The sequence below is a fragment of the Clinocottus analis genome, unplaced genomic scaffold (assembly GCF_023055335.1).
Source record: "Clinocottus analis isolate CAN_PGR_092001 unplaced genomic scaffold, fCliAna1.0.p SCAF_6, whole genome shotgun sequence".
NCBI classification, from domain to species: Eukaryota; Metazoa; Chordata; class Actinopteri; order Perciformes; family Cottidae; genus Clinocottus; species Clinocottus analis.
Genome location: NW_027176218.1, coordinates 20,848,282 through 20,864,165, shown reverse-complemented (window position 1 = coordinate 20,864,165; position 15,884 = coordinate 20,848,282). Strand labels below are relative to the sequence as shown.

The 15,884-nt window shown below is 42.4% G+C and overlaps 1 protein-coding gene across 13 annotated transcripts in view; it reads left to right on the top strand.

The window, feature by feature from the left end:
- ppfibp2b (PPFIA binding protein 2b) overlaps window positions 1-15,884 on the top strand; it is a 57,548-nt gene that overhangs the window by 2,735 nt on the left and 38,929 nt on the right. For all 13 annotated transcript variants that reach the window (XM_068602829.1, XM_068602828.1, XM_068602826.1 and 10 more), the window contains exons 2-3: window positions 12,597-12,702; window positions 15,080-15,288. In XM_068602829.1, coding sequence (XP_068458930.1) covers window positions 12,621-12,702; window positions 15,080-15,288 — 291 coding nt within the window. In that variant the 5' untranslated portion in view covers window positions 12,597-12,620. The remainder of the gene's footprint in view (window positions 1-12,596; window positions 12,703-15,079; window positions 15,289-15,884) is intronic.

The window sequence follows — 15,884 nt, the reverse complement described above, 5'->3', positions numbered from 1 at the left end:
TAAATCATACATACTACACAGGTTATCGTCATATTTCTGTTCGAGAGAGATAGATAATAAAATATTGCATGTTGGCCACCATTGGATTTCTCAGAGAGATTAAGAAGCCATAAAAAGTAAGGCAGTGGCTCAGGTATTCTTTTTGTTGTTGTTTTTTTTAGACATTTCTTTACTTACTGCAGGAACCCAAGATATCGATGAGTTATGTGAATATAATAATGAATCGTCATTCTTGACTCAGGCATCTCTTTTTGCTTGCATGTCTTGAACTTCAAGCTATTTTTAGAACGGACTGTAGAGGACCTCCATTAACACATCAACACTGACTGAATGATCTGTGACACAACGACTAAAACCAAGTTAAAGACCAACAGGGATGATGATCTAAATCCAGGATTGAATGTGACAGAAAATAAAAGGTTAGTAGGGGTGTGGACAGGAAGCAATAACATGGCAAATACGGATGGAATGAATGGGAATTAGGCTAAAAGCTTGTATTATTTGATTTAGTTTCCATCAACGCTCCGAGGAAAAACAGCCAGTGATGAAGTAAACAATGTCCACTTTTCTGCATTAATGGAAAATCAAGTATGGGCTTTTAGGTTTGGACCAATACTGGAAAACCAACGTTCATTTGAAGCTGGCAACAACCAATAGTATTAATAAACAACAGTACATTTACTATTCACTATTTATGAGCTATTATTTACTCTTAATACAAAATAGTACATTTTGTACTTGTGTTACAGATGCAGTATACACAGTAAATCTTTCCATGACATGTCTTCATTTAAGAAGTTGGTATTCTCCGCTTTAAAAAATAGGACATGTGAGCATGTAGTCAAATCCATCCCTGTTTAACTTGTCAGAAACAATATCAAATAGAGCATCCGAGAAGAGGTGAGGCTGGGAAAAAAAGAATTGGGGCGATGAAGGAGAGAGGACAGCAGAGAAAAGCATGGAGAGAAAGTTCAAGAAAAGAGTAATGATGATGGGGAGGAAGAGGTCAGCGCTGGAGGACAGCTGGAGTTGAGAAGTCCTGACCACCAGAGGGCGACACATTGGGTTGTATAGAAGTCTATGCTTCATGTGTTAAAGCTGCATTCTCTCCCCTGACCACCAGGGGGCGACTCCCCTGGTTGTATAGAAGTCTATGCTTCATGTGTTAAAGCTGCATTCTCTCCCCTGACCACTAGGGGGCGACTCCTCTGATTGTATAGAAGCCCATGTTTTATGTGTTAAATCCACATTCTCTCTCCTGACCACCAGAGGGCGACACATCGGGTTGTATAGAAGTCTGTGCTTCATGTGTTAAAGCTGCATTCTCTCACCTGACCACCAGGGGACGACTCCTCTGGTTGTATAGAAGTCTATATAAGTGACTCTACTTGTCTCTTGATGTATTCCCTCAGTAAACATTAGTTTATGTCTCAATTTCTAGTTTCAAGTCTTCTTTATTACAGAAATGATGTTCATTTCGTAAGTTATGGTCATTTAGAGTCCAACAGACCATAAAGCAGGGAGCTCTCCATTCCAAATATGGTAACTTCTGTTTATCGGTTGCAAAAGAAACAACATGGCGACGGCCGTGACCAATGATGGAGACGGCTGCCACAAACTAACGGGGTGACGACTACGTCCACTTGTCCTATCCTGTCTATCTATAGGTGTGACCTGAAAACACTCTGCGGCTGTATTATGGTTCAGTATAACGGCGGTATGGCAGAGCCTCTGTGTGTCCAGCATGGATTGTGGCGATAGGTCTCGCTGGTTGAGGACAGACAGTGTGGTGGAGCTGAAACAATGAGCTGATTTATCAATTCGTCTTTTGACATAACAAACAAAATCCAACTATTATGATTGATTTCTTAATCAAAAAAGGAAACGAGTTTCTAGTTCCAGCTTTGACTGCTTTCCTCTGTCTTTTTCTTGTGCAATGGTAAACTGATTGAGATATCTTGTTATATACTGTCTAGTGTTGGTCAGACAAAAGCCATTTGGTCACGATGGTGTGCTCCCATATTCTGGCTGATTAGATGTCCTCTCAGGAGTGACCTCAGTTAATTCCTACTTACCACCAACTGGACCAATAAAGATCTGATTGTGTGCAGGACCTTCACTAAAAGGTGATAGTCAGTTTAGCTTTTTGAGTGTGTTTTTGGTTAGATGACACCTCATGGTGTGTCCTGTCATGTGACCGTGGTTTTGCTCCTTCACAGCCTAACGTTGGCTTTTCACTTCTGTTGATTGCGTTCCTTTTCAAAAAACATGAAGTGGTGTTCATTTGTGAAGATCATCTTGCTGAACAAAAAGACTAATGGAAAAAACACACTGGCTTTGTGTGGAGAGTGTCATTTTCTGTAAAACACGAGATTTTGAATCGTTTCACTGAAATGAAGTCTCTCTGTGTGTGTATTGTCTGTGCACCTGCTTCTTGATGACATTTACCTGAGACCCGTTAAAAGACTCTCTCTCTCTCTCTCTCACACACACACACACACACATACACACACACACACACACACACACACACACAGCCTATGCGTATGTGACTGTAACATATGCCTGTAATGTGATCTACCTGGTCGGTTAGCACACTATGACTCTGTAACTGGAGCCTCCTGTAGCCAAGGTGCTGGCCTCTTTGTCCTGCTCTACATGCTTGGCGGTCACTTTAGAGATACATGTTCTTACCACCCTGCAAGCTCGTGTTTACTATTTGTTTGGCTGGTTGGAAGTCGCTCTTTTTAGACTGAGTTTGGATGGAGGCTGATTAGGATGCCGCCACTGACGAGGCTCCCGGCCAAAGTCTTGGCGCTCCATCGGACTCAGCTTGTGGAGCACAAACACTTCATGTCTCAGCTGGTTTGCTCCGCTCCAGATCTCTTCTGTTCTTAAGATGCTCACCTGGATCTTGCACCTTTATGTAAAATGAGGAAAGTTGTCAAAACATGTCGATCAGGTGATCTTCGTCCTGGGGTCCTAAAAAAAAATCAACTGAAATATCTTTGATACACGGATTCAAGCGGCCGAAATGAGCTTCCTCCATAGGGTGGCCGGGCTCAGCCTTATATATAGAGTAAGGAACCTTAGAGATAGGGTAAGGAGCCTTAGAGATAGGGTAAGGAGCCTTAGAGATAGGGTAAGGAACCTTAGAGATAGGGTAAGGAACCTTAGAGATAGGGTAAGGAACCTTAGAGATAGGGTAAGGAGCCTTAGAGATAGGGTAAGGAGCCTTAGAGATAGAGTAAGGAACCTTAGAGATAGGGTAAGGAACCTTAGAGATAGGGTAAGGAACCTTAGAGATAGGGTAAGGAGCCTTAGAGATAGGGTAAGGAACCTTAGAGATAGGGTAAGGAGCCTTAGATATAGGGTAAGGAACCTTAGAGATAGGGTAAGGAGCTCGGACATCAGGAGGGAGCTTGGAGTTGGGCTGCTACTCCTTCGTATCGAAAGGAGTCAGCTGAGGTGGTTCGGGCATCTAATTCGATAATACTTCCGATCCCACAAGTCCATGTCAACGTTTTCTCGGGCACTTCTCGTGATCTAACACGATTTGCCCCCACAGGCTGGTCCTGCATGGGATGAATGGGTATGATGTTAGTGAGTCCTGATGGCAGGTGACACTTTGCATGGTAGCTGCCCCCATCAGTATGAACGGGTGAATGATGACAAGTAGTGTTAAAGAGCTTTGAGTAGTCGAAAGACTAGAAAAGATCTGTACCAGTACGGTCCATTCACCATTTAACAGGCTTCAGTATCACTGTAATGATATTCTCTTCTTTGGAAATGATATTTGTACACAGACACTTAACAGCTTTAGCAAAAAAGCCAATTTGGCGTGACAGTACTTGGTTAAGTAGCTAATTATTCCAGAACTTTAATTATCTCATTAAACAAATCTGCATCTGCTTTGGAAAGACAAAACTCTGTGTTGCTCAGATTGAATCCATCCTTAAACAGTTGGAATGTGGAAAGAAAGAAATCGGGTGCAACGAGAGAGATTAAAGAGACCATTTTAGTTTTTATCATGTTGTTGCAACACTCTGAGAAAGAAGGGTTCCAAACAGGTTTTTCTTGATATTATCTCACAATGCTGCTCGGCCAATCAAATATTCTGATGAGCACCGCTGCTCAAGTGAGATTTACACATTCAAGATAGTCAGAGAAGTGATTTCATATGGCGTTTTCCAAAAAGAGAAATGTGGACAGCTTCACAAAGAACAGACAGACTCTTCTATATTCATTCTTCCCAAAGGCAGTTCAAAACCAGAATGTCTCATGTGATCAGAGACCGTGAAGATTATTAAAAGCGGCAATGTGAAGCTCCACTACGAGACAAATCACAACTCTTTAGACCAAACGTATCCACTTAAATCTGAAATTAAAGCACAACGAAATAAGACCCGAGAGCCCCAGAACCCTCACATATTCATAACTGCCCAAAAATGATGGTAACAGGGAGGATAGAGCTGAACCAAGAGGTATATTAATAATATTTAAAATGAGACAGTTCTTCTTCGGCTGTTAGTTGAGGCAGCACTTGATTTGATATGCAGCAGAAGGTTTTTATGTGCTAAGAACATTTTAAACATCAATATTGCAGTCCATCATTGTGATGTACTTGTTGAATTGTGCAGCCTGTCTGTGAACAGCTTTCATCATAGCTTTAAATGTGTTCACTCAGATCAGCCGGAAGATTTAGCAAACCAAAATGTTAACTCAAGTTTTATTGTTCAAACTGACACCAATCACTTGACTACCAAGAGGGCAAAGTGAACCCAACTACAGAAAAGAACAGGGAACAGCCTCATCTTAAATGTCAGGGGTCCTACACACACACACACACACACACACACACACACACACACACACACACACACACACACACGGACAAAGGTTGTATTTACCCTGTGTGACAGGAGAGCCTGTGGGGCTTAGCTCTGGCCTCAAGCTTGTGACACTAATCCAAACTGGCTAAGCCAAATGAGGAGGAACAGTAAACTCACACACCCTGTGTGTGTGTGTGTGTGTGTGTGTGTCTGTCTGTCTGTCTGTGTGTGTGTCTGTCTGTCTGTCCGTGTGTGTGTGTGTGTGTGTTGTGGCATTTCCTGTTCTCACGAGCCTGTCCCAATAATTGATCCTCGTGAAGGTTTCCCACTTTGCAAAACAATGACAGCTTTCTGTTGATGTTTGGCGAGGAGGTTCCCAACCTTCTGTTCCTGTCAGGCCAGTTCGAAAAGCAAACTGCAGATGGAACATTTTTCTTCTCATAGGTCTCAACCGTTGGTGGTTCACTGCCTCACTACTCCCTTTGTGTTATAATCAGGAATGCAGTGATGAGTGAATCCACCTTAATATTGAATGAAAAAGTCATACAGCTTAGTTAGTAGTATCAAACCGTAATAGTTGATGGACTTTAACTACTATCAAAAGGATCAGAGTAAGGGAACAGAGCTCAGGAATACATTCCCATGGTGCTTTGGGGAAGTTATAATATTAGGAGGAACAAGACCGGTACTGTACATTGTCAACAGACACAGACAATGGAGTATAGTGTCTGAGAATAATCAATATGTATACCTCATCATGCTGTATGCTAATTTTACTTTGTAAGACATGGTCAAGATTCATATTTTATATCAAATTATAAAGGGAAAAAAGAGTTTCTGCCTAAAACCGCTGAGAATGTTTCACTTTTTTTTCCCCCATCAATCAATCAATCAAGTTGTATTCATATAGCACATGTCAAACAACATTTACTAATGATTGACAAGATGTAAATGGAGAGAAGAGAAAGAGATGCACAATATATGAAGACATGACAGTTGGACCCAAAGGGGACAAATCAATTAGTTGATCAATGGGAAATTAATTATTTGGAGCCGATACTAATTGATGATCCATATTAACAGATACAGATACATTTGTTGTTGGATTATGGCGGCTGGTCGACAAGGATCCACTTTTATTTTCTTGCATTATTTCCAAAAATAATATCAACCTCTCTGAAGTCCGCAAACCATCTATAGTCGTAGCATTTTATGTTTCATATTCATCAAAAAAGGTTGAGGACCGCTGAACTATAGTGTTTATTTTTCTTCATAAAAACACACAATTCAAATAGGAAAATACAAGTTTATATTTTTATGGATTAAAACAAATATAGCCATTCTTAGTGTTAATGAATTATAATAATGAGCTCAGAGCATGTTAGGAAGCTAAACAGCTAATATCTATTTTATATTCATGTGAAAACATCTGGATTTGTTCTAGTTTATCACCAACACTTAATTTTACCAGATTACATGTGACACATCATGAGATTGTTATCATTTACCTTTACGCTTATTTTAACTGAACAGTGCCGGAACGCATCATAGTGAACGGGACCTTCCTCCGTTAGCCGTTAACCGTTAGCCGTTAGCCGTTAGCCGTTAGCGATGCTTCCATCGTCCTGTCAGCCTCAATGCTGATTGGTTGTTCACGATGTAACATTATCAGTAATCTGCCACTAGAAAATGTTGCAGATGGTTATATGTTCTGATGCGATATTTTACTGAATATTGTTGGATAACAAACTTTATTTCACACTGTGATAGTTGAGGTTAAAAAGTGTCATTAATCCGGGGTTCACATGTTGTGGTGTATTCATATCGGATTGACACAGGTCTGTTACACCACTATTTCTTCCACTACATTTAGATGTTTTAAACTCGTTACATGTGACTGAACTTGGTTAGAATACTTGGAAGTAACTCACTGGCTTCTGTGCATTCAAATATCAAAGGATCATTCTTGCTACATGTGGCGCTCCAGGTCTCCAACAGGTTTCATTTTTAAACTGAGCTGTTGGCGAGTCGTGACACTGATGATTACCATAGTCAAGCTGCTCTGCCACTGACATCACAGGAATGTAGTAAAACTGGATAATCACAACTGTGAGTGTATGGTGTGACAACAGTAGCCTCCAAGCTCTCCTTCAGGCCGCTGCGTAAAGGTAAAAGGTGTGCAGTCATCATGTGCGCTCGTGTGTTTCATAGATCTGTAATTAATAATTCAGTAACCGTGTGAAACGACTAATGGGTCGTTTGGATGGACTTATTGTACTGTGGGGCAATCATGTCTAAACGTGTCTTTCTGTCTGAAGGTGGACGCATGCTAACTGTGGGAGAGCAAAGAGCAAAGAGTGGGATATGGATTGTTGTTTCTCTTGTTAGCGAGGTGCTGTAGTTGAGTCATGGGAAGCTCAGAGTGCAGAAGTCCTCACATCAGCCGACCAAAATTTCTACCTGCAGATTTTTCCCACCCAACATATTGTTTATTACTTTAATTCATGGTACACATTTTAGTTGGGTCTTATAAAGTTCAGGTTAAACTTTTCACTCCTCACATTGCTGGTTGTTTCTCTCATGACTTGAAGTCATGTGATGTTGTGTATCCTGGTTCATTACCCCTCACTCTCAGGCCAAAACAGATTACCACAGAAATGACAGCAGAAGTGAACTGGATTGACCAGAGTACAGCACAGAGCACCGCCGGAGAGAAAGAATCAGATAATGTGTATAGAGATGAGTGAAATGCTCTGCAGCAGGATTAGGATGGTAAAGAACAGAGCAGTACAGATGAGGTGATATTCATGCAGGCCGAGCAGCCATGTATCAGGCCCGCTTCACAGAAAAGATAATGTAACCAGTGTTCAAGCCCAGAGACTCTGCTCTCAGATGAGACTTTTCATAGCCTCCCCTTGCTCTGTGTCTGTGCCTGGGGAGAGAAGCAGCCCACTTATAGAGAAATCATCACTAAATATCTCACTGTCTTCACAGAGCAGCGACTGCAGTGTGCTAGTCGAAGCTGAGGCGTTACACTTAGGTATTGTATTTGTCCATACCTCAATATATCTAGTCTGAACCACAGCCCAGCTGACCTCATGTCAGCCCATTATCAAGACCACATCTGAAGTTTAGAAGGTACATTACTCAATATTGTTATGTGGGGCTCAAATGAGACGTCATATATTGTGAAAGTGGTCACTTGTAGTTGAAATGTAGCTCCCCTTCAGCACAGTCTTCTAATGTCTTTTAACACATCGTTGTGGAGTAATGGCGCGCAGGTTTCCTACAATGTCACCGTTGTACTTTTTGTTCCTATGCCAAGTCGTTGAAGTAAGGGTTAGGTTTGTTTTGTTATGGCTTTGTTATTTGTGCTTTCATGTGTGAATCTTTTTATGCTGCCATCTTGACCACAACCGCTCAGTAAAGTGTTTTTAAATCTCTGTGGGACTATCCTGACTCAATAGTAGTAGTGGCCCTGCACATGCATGCAGAAACACTTGCTGTCTAGCCACTCTTCTCTCTCTCTCTCTCTCTCTCTCTCTCTCTCTCTCTCTCTCTCTCTCTCTCTCTCTCTCTCTCTCTCTCTCTCTCTCTCTCTCTCTCTCTCTCTCTGGGATCTCTGTGCTTGAGCTGGACAGAGACCGCAGGGGATGGAAGGAGTGAGGTTGGATTAAAGCAGCGGACACACTGCTTTGTTTGCTGTTCTCACACACAGGTACATGGAAAAGATCTCTCGGTATGATTGTTTCCATACAGACGCCTGGCTGATGTTTGATTTCATCACATACCACGTTCATGGCTAACAGGGCTGGGAAAGTGTACTGTGTGTTGGGACATTGAGTGGCTCAGTGAACCTTTCCCACAAGTGAGTTCAAGCTTTGGAAGCTTATTATTTTTGTGTTTTTGTGTCTGAAAGTTGCTATCAGTGTTGTGTCAGTCAAACTGCTCTGTCCACATGGAAACTTAGTTTTTGCAGTGAGGTAGTGACCTGCGCTTGTTGGCTGTAAACTGCTCTGTCAACATGAGAACAAAATCTGTCGGTCTTCGCTTGAGCCTTGCACAGCTTTTAATTAATGGAGGCCTCCCAAGTTGAGTATTGTGTAAGTAGTTATTGTATTATGTTCAATGACAGTTTAGTACTGAAATTTGTAGTTAAAAATAAGTAATCTAAACAGCAGCTGTAGATATTATAGAATTTGATAGGTCCACCTGATAAAACATTGTTCGCTGGACATACAGACAGTGCCGAGTGCCAACTTTCCTTTTTTGACTTAGGAGACAGAGCAGTCAACACTGAGGCGGTTGCAGCTGTAACATAAAGAAACAGGTCACTTATTGTATGTTTGACAAACTTGTTTTTCTGGTGTGTATCTCTGTAAAAAGGCATGTCTGTTGCTACAGCTACAGTACTAAGAATCAGGGACCTCAGACAATGGGATTTAACCTCAGAGGACAATCCTGCTGTTCAGTTTAAGAAGGATTTCTTTTTCTCTTTATTTCTTTGTCTCTTTATCTGTTGAATTGTGACCCCTTACAGTAGTTCAGAGAAAATATGTCTGGAAGAAAGTTTAAAAAAAAAAAAATTCGGGGTCTCGGGATCGCCTCTCTGCTGTTCGTGGAATATGTGGCCATGTTCGCCTCTTCGGACCATGACTTCCAGCATTCATTGGGGCGTTTTGCAGCCGAGTGTGAAGCGGCAGGGATTAGAGTTAGAGCCTCTAAATCTGAGGCCATGGAGCTCTGCTGGAAACCGGTGGATTGCTCCCTCCAGGTGGGGACAACATGCCTGCCCCAAGCGAAGGAGTTCAAGTATCTCTGGGTCTTGTTCACGAGTGAGGGTGAGGTGGAGCGGGAGATCGACAGGTGGATCGGTGCGGCTGCAGCAGTAAAACAGGCGGTGTACCGGTCCGCCTTGGTAAAGATCTCGGTCTACGTTCCAACCCTCACCTATGGTCACGAACTCTGGGTCGTGACCGAAAGAACGAGGTCTCGGATACAAGGCCCAGCCTTAGAGGTAGGGTAAGGAACCTTAGAGATAGGGTAAGGAGCTCGGACAACAGGAGGGCGCTTGGAGTTGGGTCGCAACTCCTTCGTATCGAAAGGAGTCAGCTGAGGTGGTTCGGGCATCTAATTCGGATGCCTCCTGGACGCCTCCCATGAGAGGTTTCCAAGGCATGTCCAACTGGTAGGAGGCCTCGGGGAAGATCCAGGAAATGCTGAAGGGATTATTGTTTCCGGCTGGTCTGGGAACGCCTCAGGGAAAGTGTTGCAGGTGAGAGGGATGCTTTGGTCGGCCTGCTGGGCCTGCTGCAACTGAGACCCGAGCGGGTTGCTGTGGTAGCATGGATGGAAGTTACTATGGATTGATGGGTGTCATTAAACTTTGCTAAACTTTGAATTCATTCCATTCACGAGGAATTTCTCTACCAACATTTAACCAAAATCACGAGAAGATCCAGAGAACCTTACACAAACAGACACACCCTCAGTATTACATCCACACTCTCTCCCTCCCTCTCACTGTCTTTACCACAAGCGCACAACGCAAAGCATTTCCGTACGTAGCAGTTATATAAATTGCAGATGGGAGACAGTTTACAGGATTGTGTTGTCAGCGTGTTGTCAGCTCTGTGCTGGAAAAGAAAAATGATCTCTAAATCAGCACCTCGCACAGAATCATGACAAAGACCCTGTTGTAACAGTGCTGTTGAACAGTGGCAGCCTGTCATAGTGTCCATTGCCTGTGTTTTATACAGATTTACAGTGGAATCGGTTATGAGCTATGGTTGTGAAAGATAGTGCTGATGTAGATGAGGGCTTTATTATCCCAAGACGTCTGTAGATTACATCACTGTCCTTCCTCTTGGTTTTTGCATGGTGATGTCTATGTTTCTCTAAGTCAACATGACAGCAAAACAGAGGGATGAGAGCCTTGAAGGAGCGATGACTTAGAAATGATGAGTGCAAAGCCAAGAAGGAATGACAGGCGGAAGGAGGGGCACAGTGAAAAGGCAGATAAGTAAGGATGACAGGAGATGGAGGGGCAGTGTAAACCCTGTCATGGTTCTGTTTCTTAGGCCCTCTTTAGGGTAAACCTTGTCATGGATCTGTTTCTTAGGCCCTCTTCAGGGTAAACCCTGTCATGGATCTTTTTCTTAGACCCTCTTCAGGGTAAATCCTGTCATGGATCTGTGTCTTCGACCCTCTTTAGGGTAAACCCTGTCATGGATCTGTTTCTTAGGCCCTCTTTAGGGTAAACCCTGTCATGGTTTTGTTTCTTAGGCCCTCTCAAGTGTAAACCCTGTTATGGATCTGTTTCTTAGGGCCTCTTTAGGGTAAACCCTGTCATGGATCTGTTTCTTAGGCCCTCTTTAGGGTAAACCCTGTCATGGTTCTGTTTCTTAGTCCCTCTTCAGGGTAAACCCTGTCATGGACCTGTGTCTTAGTCCCTCTTTAGGGTAAACCCTGTCATGGATCTGTTTCTTAGGCCTTCTTTAGGGGAAATCTTGTCATGGATCTTTTTCTAAGGCCCTCTTAAGTGTAAATCCTGTCAAAGTTCTGTTTCTTAGTCCCTCTTTAGGGGAAATCCTGTCATGGATCTGTTTCTTAGGCCCTCTTTAGGGTAAACCCTGTCATGGATCTGTTTCTTAGGCCCTCTCAAGTGTGAATCCTGTCATGGTTTTGTTTCTTAGTCCCTCTTTAGGGTAAACCCTGTATGGATCTGTTTCTAAGGCCCTCTCAATTGTAAATCCTGTCATGGATCTGTTTCTTAGGCCCTCTTTAGGGTAAACCCTGTCATGGATCTTTTTCTTAGACCCTCTTCAGGGTAAATCCTGTCATGGATCTGTGTCTTCGACCCTCTTTAGGGTAAACCCTGTCATGGATCTGTTTCTTAGGCCCTCTTTAGGGTAAACCCTGTCATGGATCTGTTTCTTAGGCCCTCTTTAGGGTAAACCCTGTCATGGTTTTGTTTCTTAGGCCCTCTCAAGTGTAAACCCTGTTATGGATCTGTGTCTTCGACCCTCTTTAGGGTAAACCCTGTCATGGATCTGTTTCTTAGGCCCTCTTTAGGGTAAACCCTGTCATGGATCTGTTTCTTAGGCCCTCTTTAGGGTAAACCCTGTCATGGTTTTGTTTCTTAGGCCCTCTCAAGTGTAAACCCTGTTATGGATCTGTTTCTTAGGGCCTCTTTAGGGTAAACCCTGTCATGGATCTGTTTCTTAGGCCCTCTTTAGGGTAAACCCTGTCATTTATCTGTTTCTTAGTCCCTCTTCAGGGTAAACCCTGTCATGGATCTGTTTCTTAGGCCCTCTTTAGGGTAAACCCTGTCATTTATCTGTTTCTTAGACCCTCTTTAGGGTAAACCCTGTCATGGTTTTGTTTCTTAGGCCCTCTCAAGTGTAAACCCTGTTATGGATCTGTTTCTTAGGGCCTCTTTAGGGTAAACCCTGTCATGGATCTGTTTCTTAGGCCCTCTTTAGGGTAAACCCTGTCATGGAGATGTTTCTAAGGCCCTCTCAAGTGTAAACCCTGTCATGGATCTGTGTCTTAGGCCCTCTTCAGGGTAAACCCTGTCATGGATCTGTTTCTTAGGCCCTCTTCAGGGCAAACCCTGTCATGGATCTGTTTCTTCGGCCTCCTCAAGTGTAAACCCTGTCATAGTCCACTTTTGAAATGTCAACATTGTCTTCACAGCCTAATTTACTGCATGTAAAAAGATAACGCTAAGTTGCTGTTAAATCTAACGTGTTTTTCTGTAAGGACCATCAGAAGACCTGAGAGCTGATGCTTCCTGCCAACACCATGGACACGGAGGCCAGTCATATGCTGGAGGCTGCACTGGAGCAGATGGATGACATCATTGCAGGTAATAGCCACAAAGTAGCAACGTAATCTTTGTGACATTCTAGTTACTGGAAAAATGCTTCTTTTTTCAGAGGGCTTTACAATCTGTACACATGCAACATCCTCTGTCCCAGGACCTCACGTCAGATCAGGGAAAAACTCCACCAAAAAAAAAATTTCAATTGGAGAAAAAGTGAAGACACCTTTGGGAGAGCAACAGAGGAAAATAATGATGATCAATCAAAATCAATCACAAATTTGTTTATAGCTGGATAGCTAGTTAGCTGTTAGCTAGTTAGCAGGTGTCTGTATCTCCACAAAGAGGACCTATCTATACCAAAGACACTACAAAGCCATTTACAATGTTCTCATTTGTGACTTCGGGCTATTGTTATGCCTCCTAGTCACGGATGGATGCAGTATTGTAAAACCATTGTTACAATTAGGTTTGTTCTGTGGTTTAGCATTAGCAGCGTTGCAAGCAATGAATGATATTTGGAAACATTTAGCAGCTACACTGAAATGATTGGATGGTTATACAGTACCTTATCCATCAGCCACCACTGGAAGGACACATGATATATATGCATATCATTTATAAATATGACTTAACCTAGAGAGTGAATTAAACAAAGCTAAATATCTGGCTTATGATATTATTTGAATCTAAATTGTTACCTTCTCACCTTAAAAAATAGCAGTCTAGTTTGGGCATAAAAAAGGTGAATACGCGATAGCGAAACCTTTCTATTTTGGTTGTGTAATTTTGTACAAAACAGAAATCAAGCAACATGTATCATGTTGGAAATCACCTAAGTGGCAACTATGGAACAATATTGGCAATTTTAAATAGAAAATCATGCACTGGGAGTATAATAACCCCAGGATTTATGAGTAATTATTTTATTAGTAGTGACCAATCGGCAGAGCCACTGCTGTTTACTTGTTTTTCTAAAACATTTTCTAACCTATTATCAGCTGCGTATATCTCCTTAAATTTCATTGAATGTTGAATTGTGGTGTAGATTCAGTCAAAATTACATTAATAAATCTAAGGATTTAAGTATATCCAGGCATATGTTTTTAATTACAACATTATATGCATAAAATCATAATTATATGAAAGCTCATTGCTGCTGTTTGCCCAAAATATGCTGACCTCATTGAGTGCTTTGAGTTTGCTATTCCGGCTCTCAGTGACCACAAATAGAAATGCATTAAAAATCCCATTAGCGATAACATCAGCCAATCACTAACAAGGAAATTAGAGACACTTATCAACATAATTTAGATATGTTGGTCAAATTGCTTTCCATGATCAACAGTTTTCCTCTCTGGTTAAGGACCTTGTGGGAAAATTAGGGGACACAGTCTACTGGTTAATGACTGATACTGGTATTGTTGGTGATGTGATGGAAACAGTGCTACTATCTACTGTGTGTGACCACTCCCCCCATCTCAGAGTGGGCTTCAGAAAAAAAGAGCTGCCATGGATCATGGTAAAAGTGACTTTAATATGGAGAGCAACACCACACAACTGCAAATGATCAGAGGAAAAACTGTATTAAGTCTTTATCCGGATTAAAATAGCTGAGAATGCTGGTGAGATTAGTGGGGTGCACTAGTGTGCAGCGACTATAGCACAGTGTAGCGCGGGATTGTCCTTCAATCAGAGGATTGGTGGTTTGAGCCCCGCCTCCGCTTTCCATGTTGATGTGTCCTTGGGCAAGACGCTTCACGGCAGGTTGCTCGCATGGGCATACACATTCACACCCTGCAGTGTATGAATGTGTATGAATGATTAATTAGGCCTGCTGGACAAGTGGCACCTTGCGTCGTAGCTCCTCCCATCAGTGTGTAAATGGGTGAATGATGACAAATAAAGAGCTCGGAAGACTAGAAAAGATCAATACTAGTACAGACCCTTCACCATTTACTTATGGATACCTTAACTCTGTTATTTTAGAGAGTGTGATTTACACCCCCAGTGTAACAAACAATAAACTAATCACACTATTGTGTCATAAATGTACAACAGATCTCCAGACCTGACAGACAAAACACTTTCCAATGGATACATTGTGCTGCTACTGTCGTTATTTTCGCTGTGTTGGAGGCGGTGAAGCAGTTTGTATCTACGCTAATTTTAAATATATATATTTTAAATGTCATGTACCCTCTGGAGTGTCTCCATGTACCCCCATTTGAGAACATTGTTCATATCATGTGTTCTTCATATCAGGAATTTATTTACCTGATATGGACGCATGATATGAACATTGTTGTAGTAGTAAATAGTATTTCCTTGTACTGTGAGAACCTTTTTCCTTAAGTTTCCTTTGATGTTTTGGATAATGCTAATACCTTCTGTGTCCTCTCTCCTTGCACACACTCTCCAGGTTCGAAGGCAGCAGCGGTGGAGTTTTCTAACGGCATGTATGACCTGGCTTCCCCCGTCAGCGCTGCTCCTCTGCAGGTCGTTCATCTGGCCGAGGACCTCAAACTGGCCCTGGACCTCCAGCCCAGCCAGGACGAGAGGGACGGCCTCAGAGCTCAACTGCCTTCGGAAACGGCCCAGATCCTCATGGACTGGCTTCAGAGTGGAACTGTGAGTACTTTGTGTAACTTGCTTCAAATTAGCTTCCATCTAAACATAGCTGCACTTTGTGTTGAAGTGCATACATCTGCTAGAACAAGGCCAGTGTAGACAGCTGGATTGATTATAATAGGAGTTTCACGACAGCGCTAACACGTATAATATTTATTCTGTTCACCAGTGTAGTTGTGACACGGTGGTAGGCCCTTCTAGTGTCTTTCAGCTTATTGTTGGGTTTTAAGGCTGCAACTCGTTCACTGGTCTCATCAAGCTGCTTTTCCAGCAGCAGCAGGAAGCTCTGAAACACTCTGAAACCGTCTGCAACACTCTGAAACACTCTGCAACACTCTGAAACCGTCTGCAACACTCTGAAACAACCTGCAACACTCTGAAACAACCTGCAACACTCTGCAACCAGTTTTGTGGTCGACTTAAGTCACGGTGCCCCACTGACCAATCACAGCGCATGTTTCTGGTCACGTGGGCTCTGTGACCAATCACACGTCTCGGGTCTCCAGAAGGCTCTTCCATGTATTTTAACCAGGCTACTCTTACATAGATAAAGAGAAGTGAAATGTGATAATAATATGTATAACTTTGTGATAGTC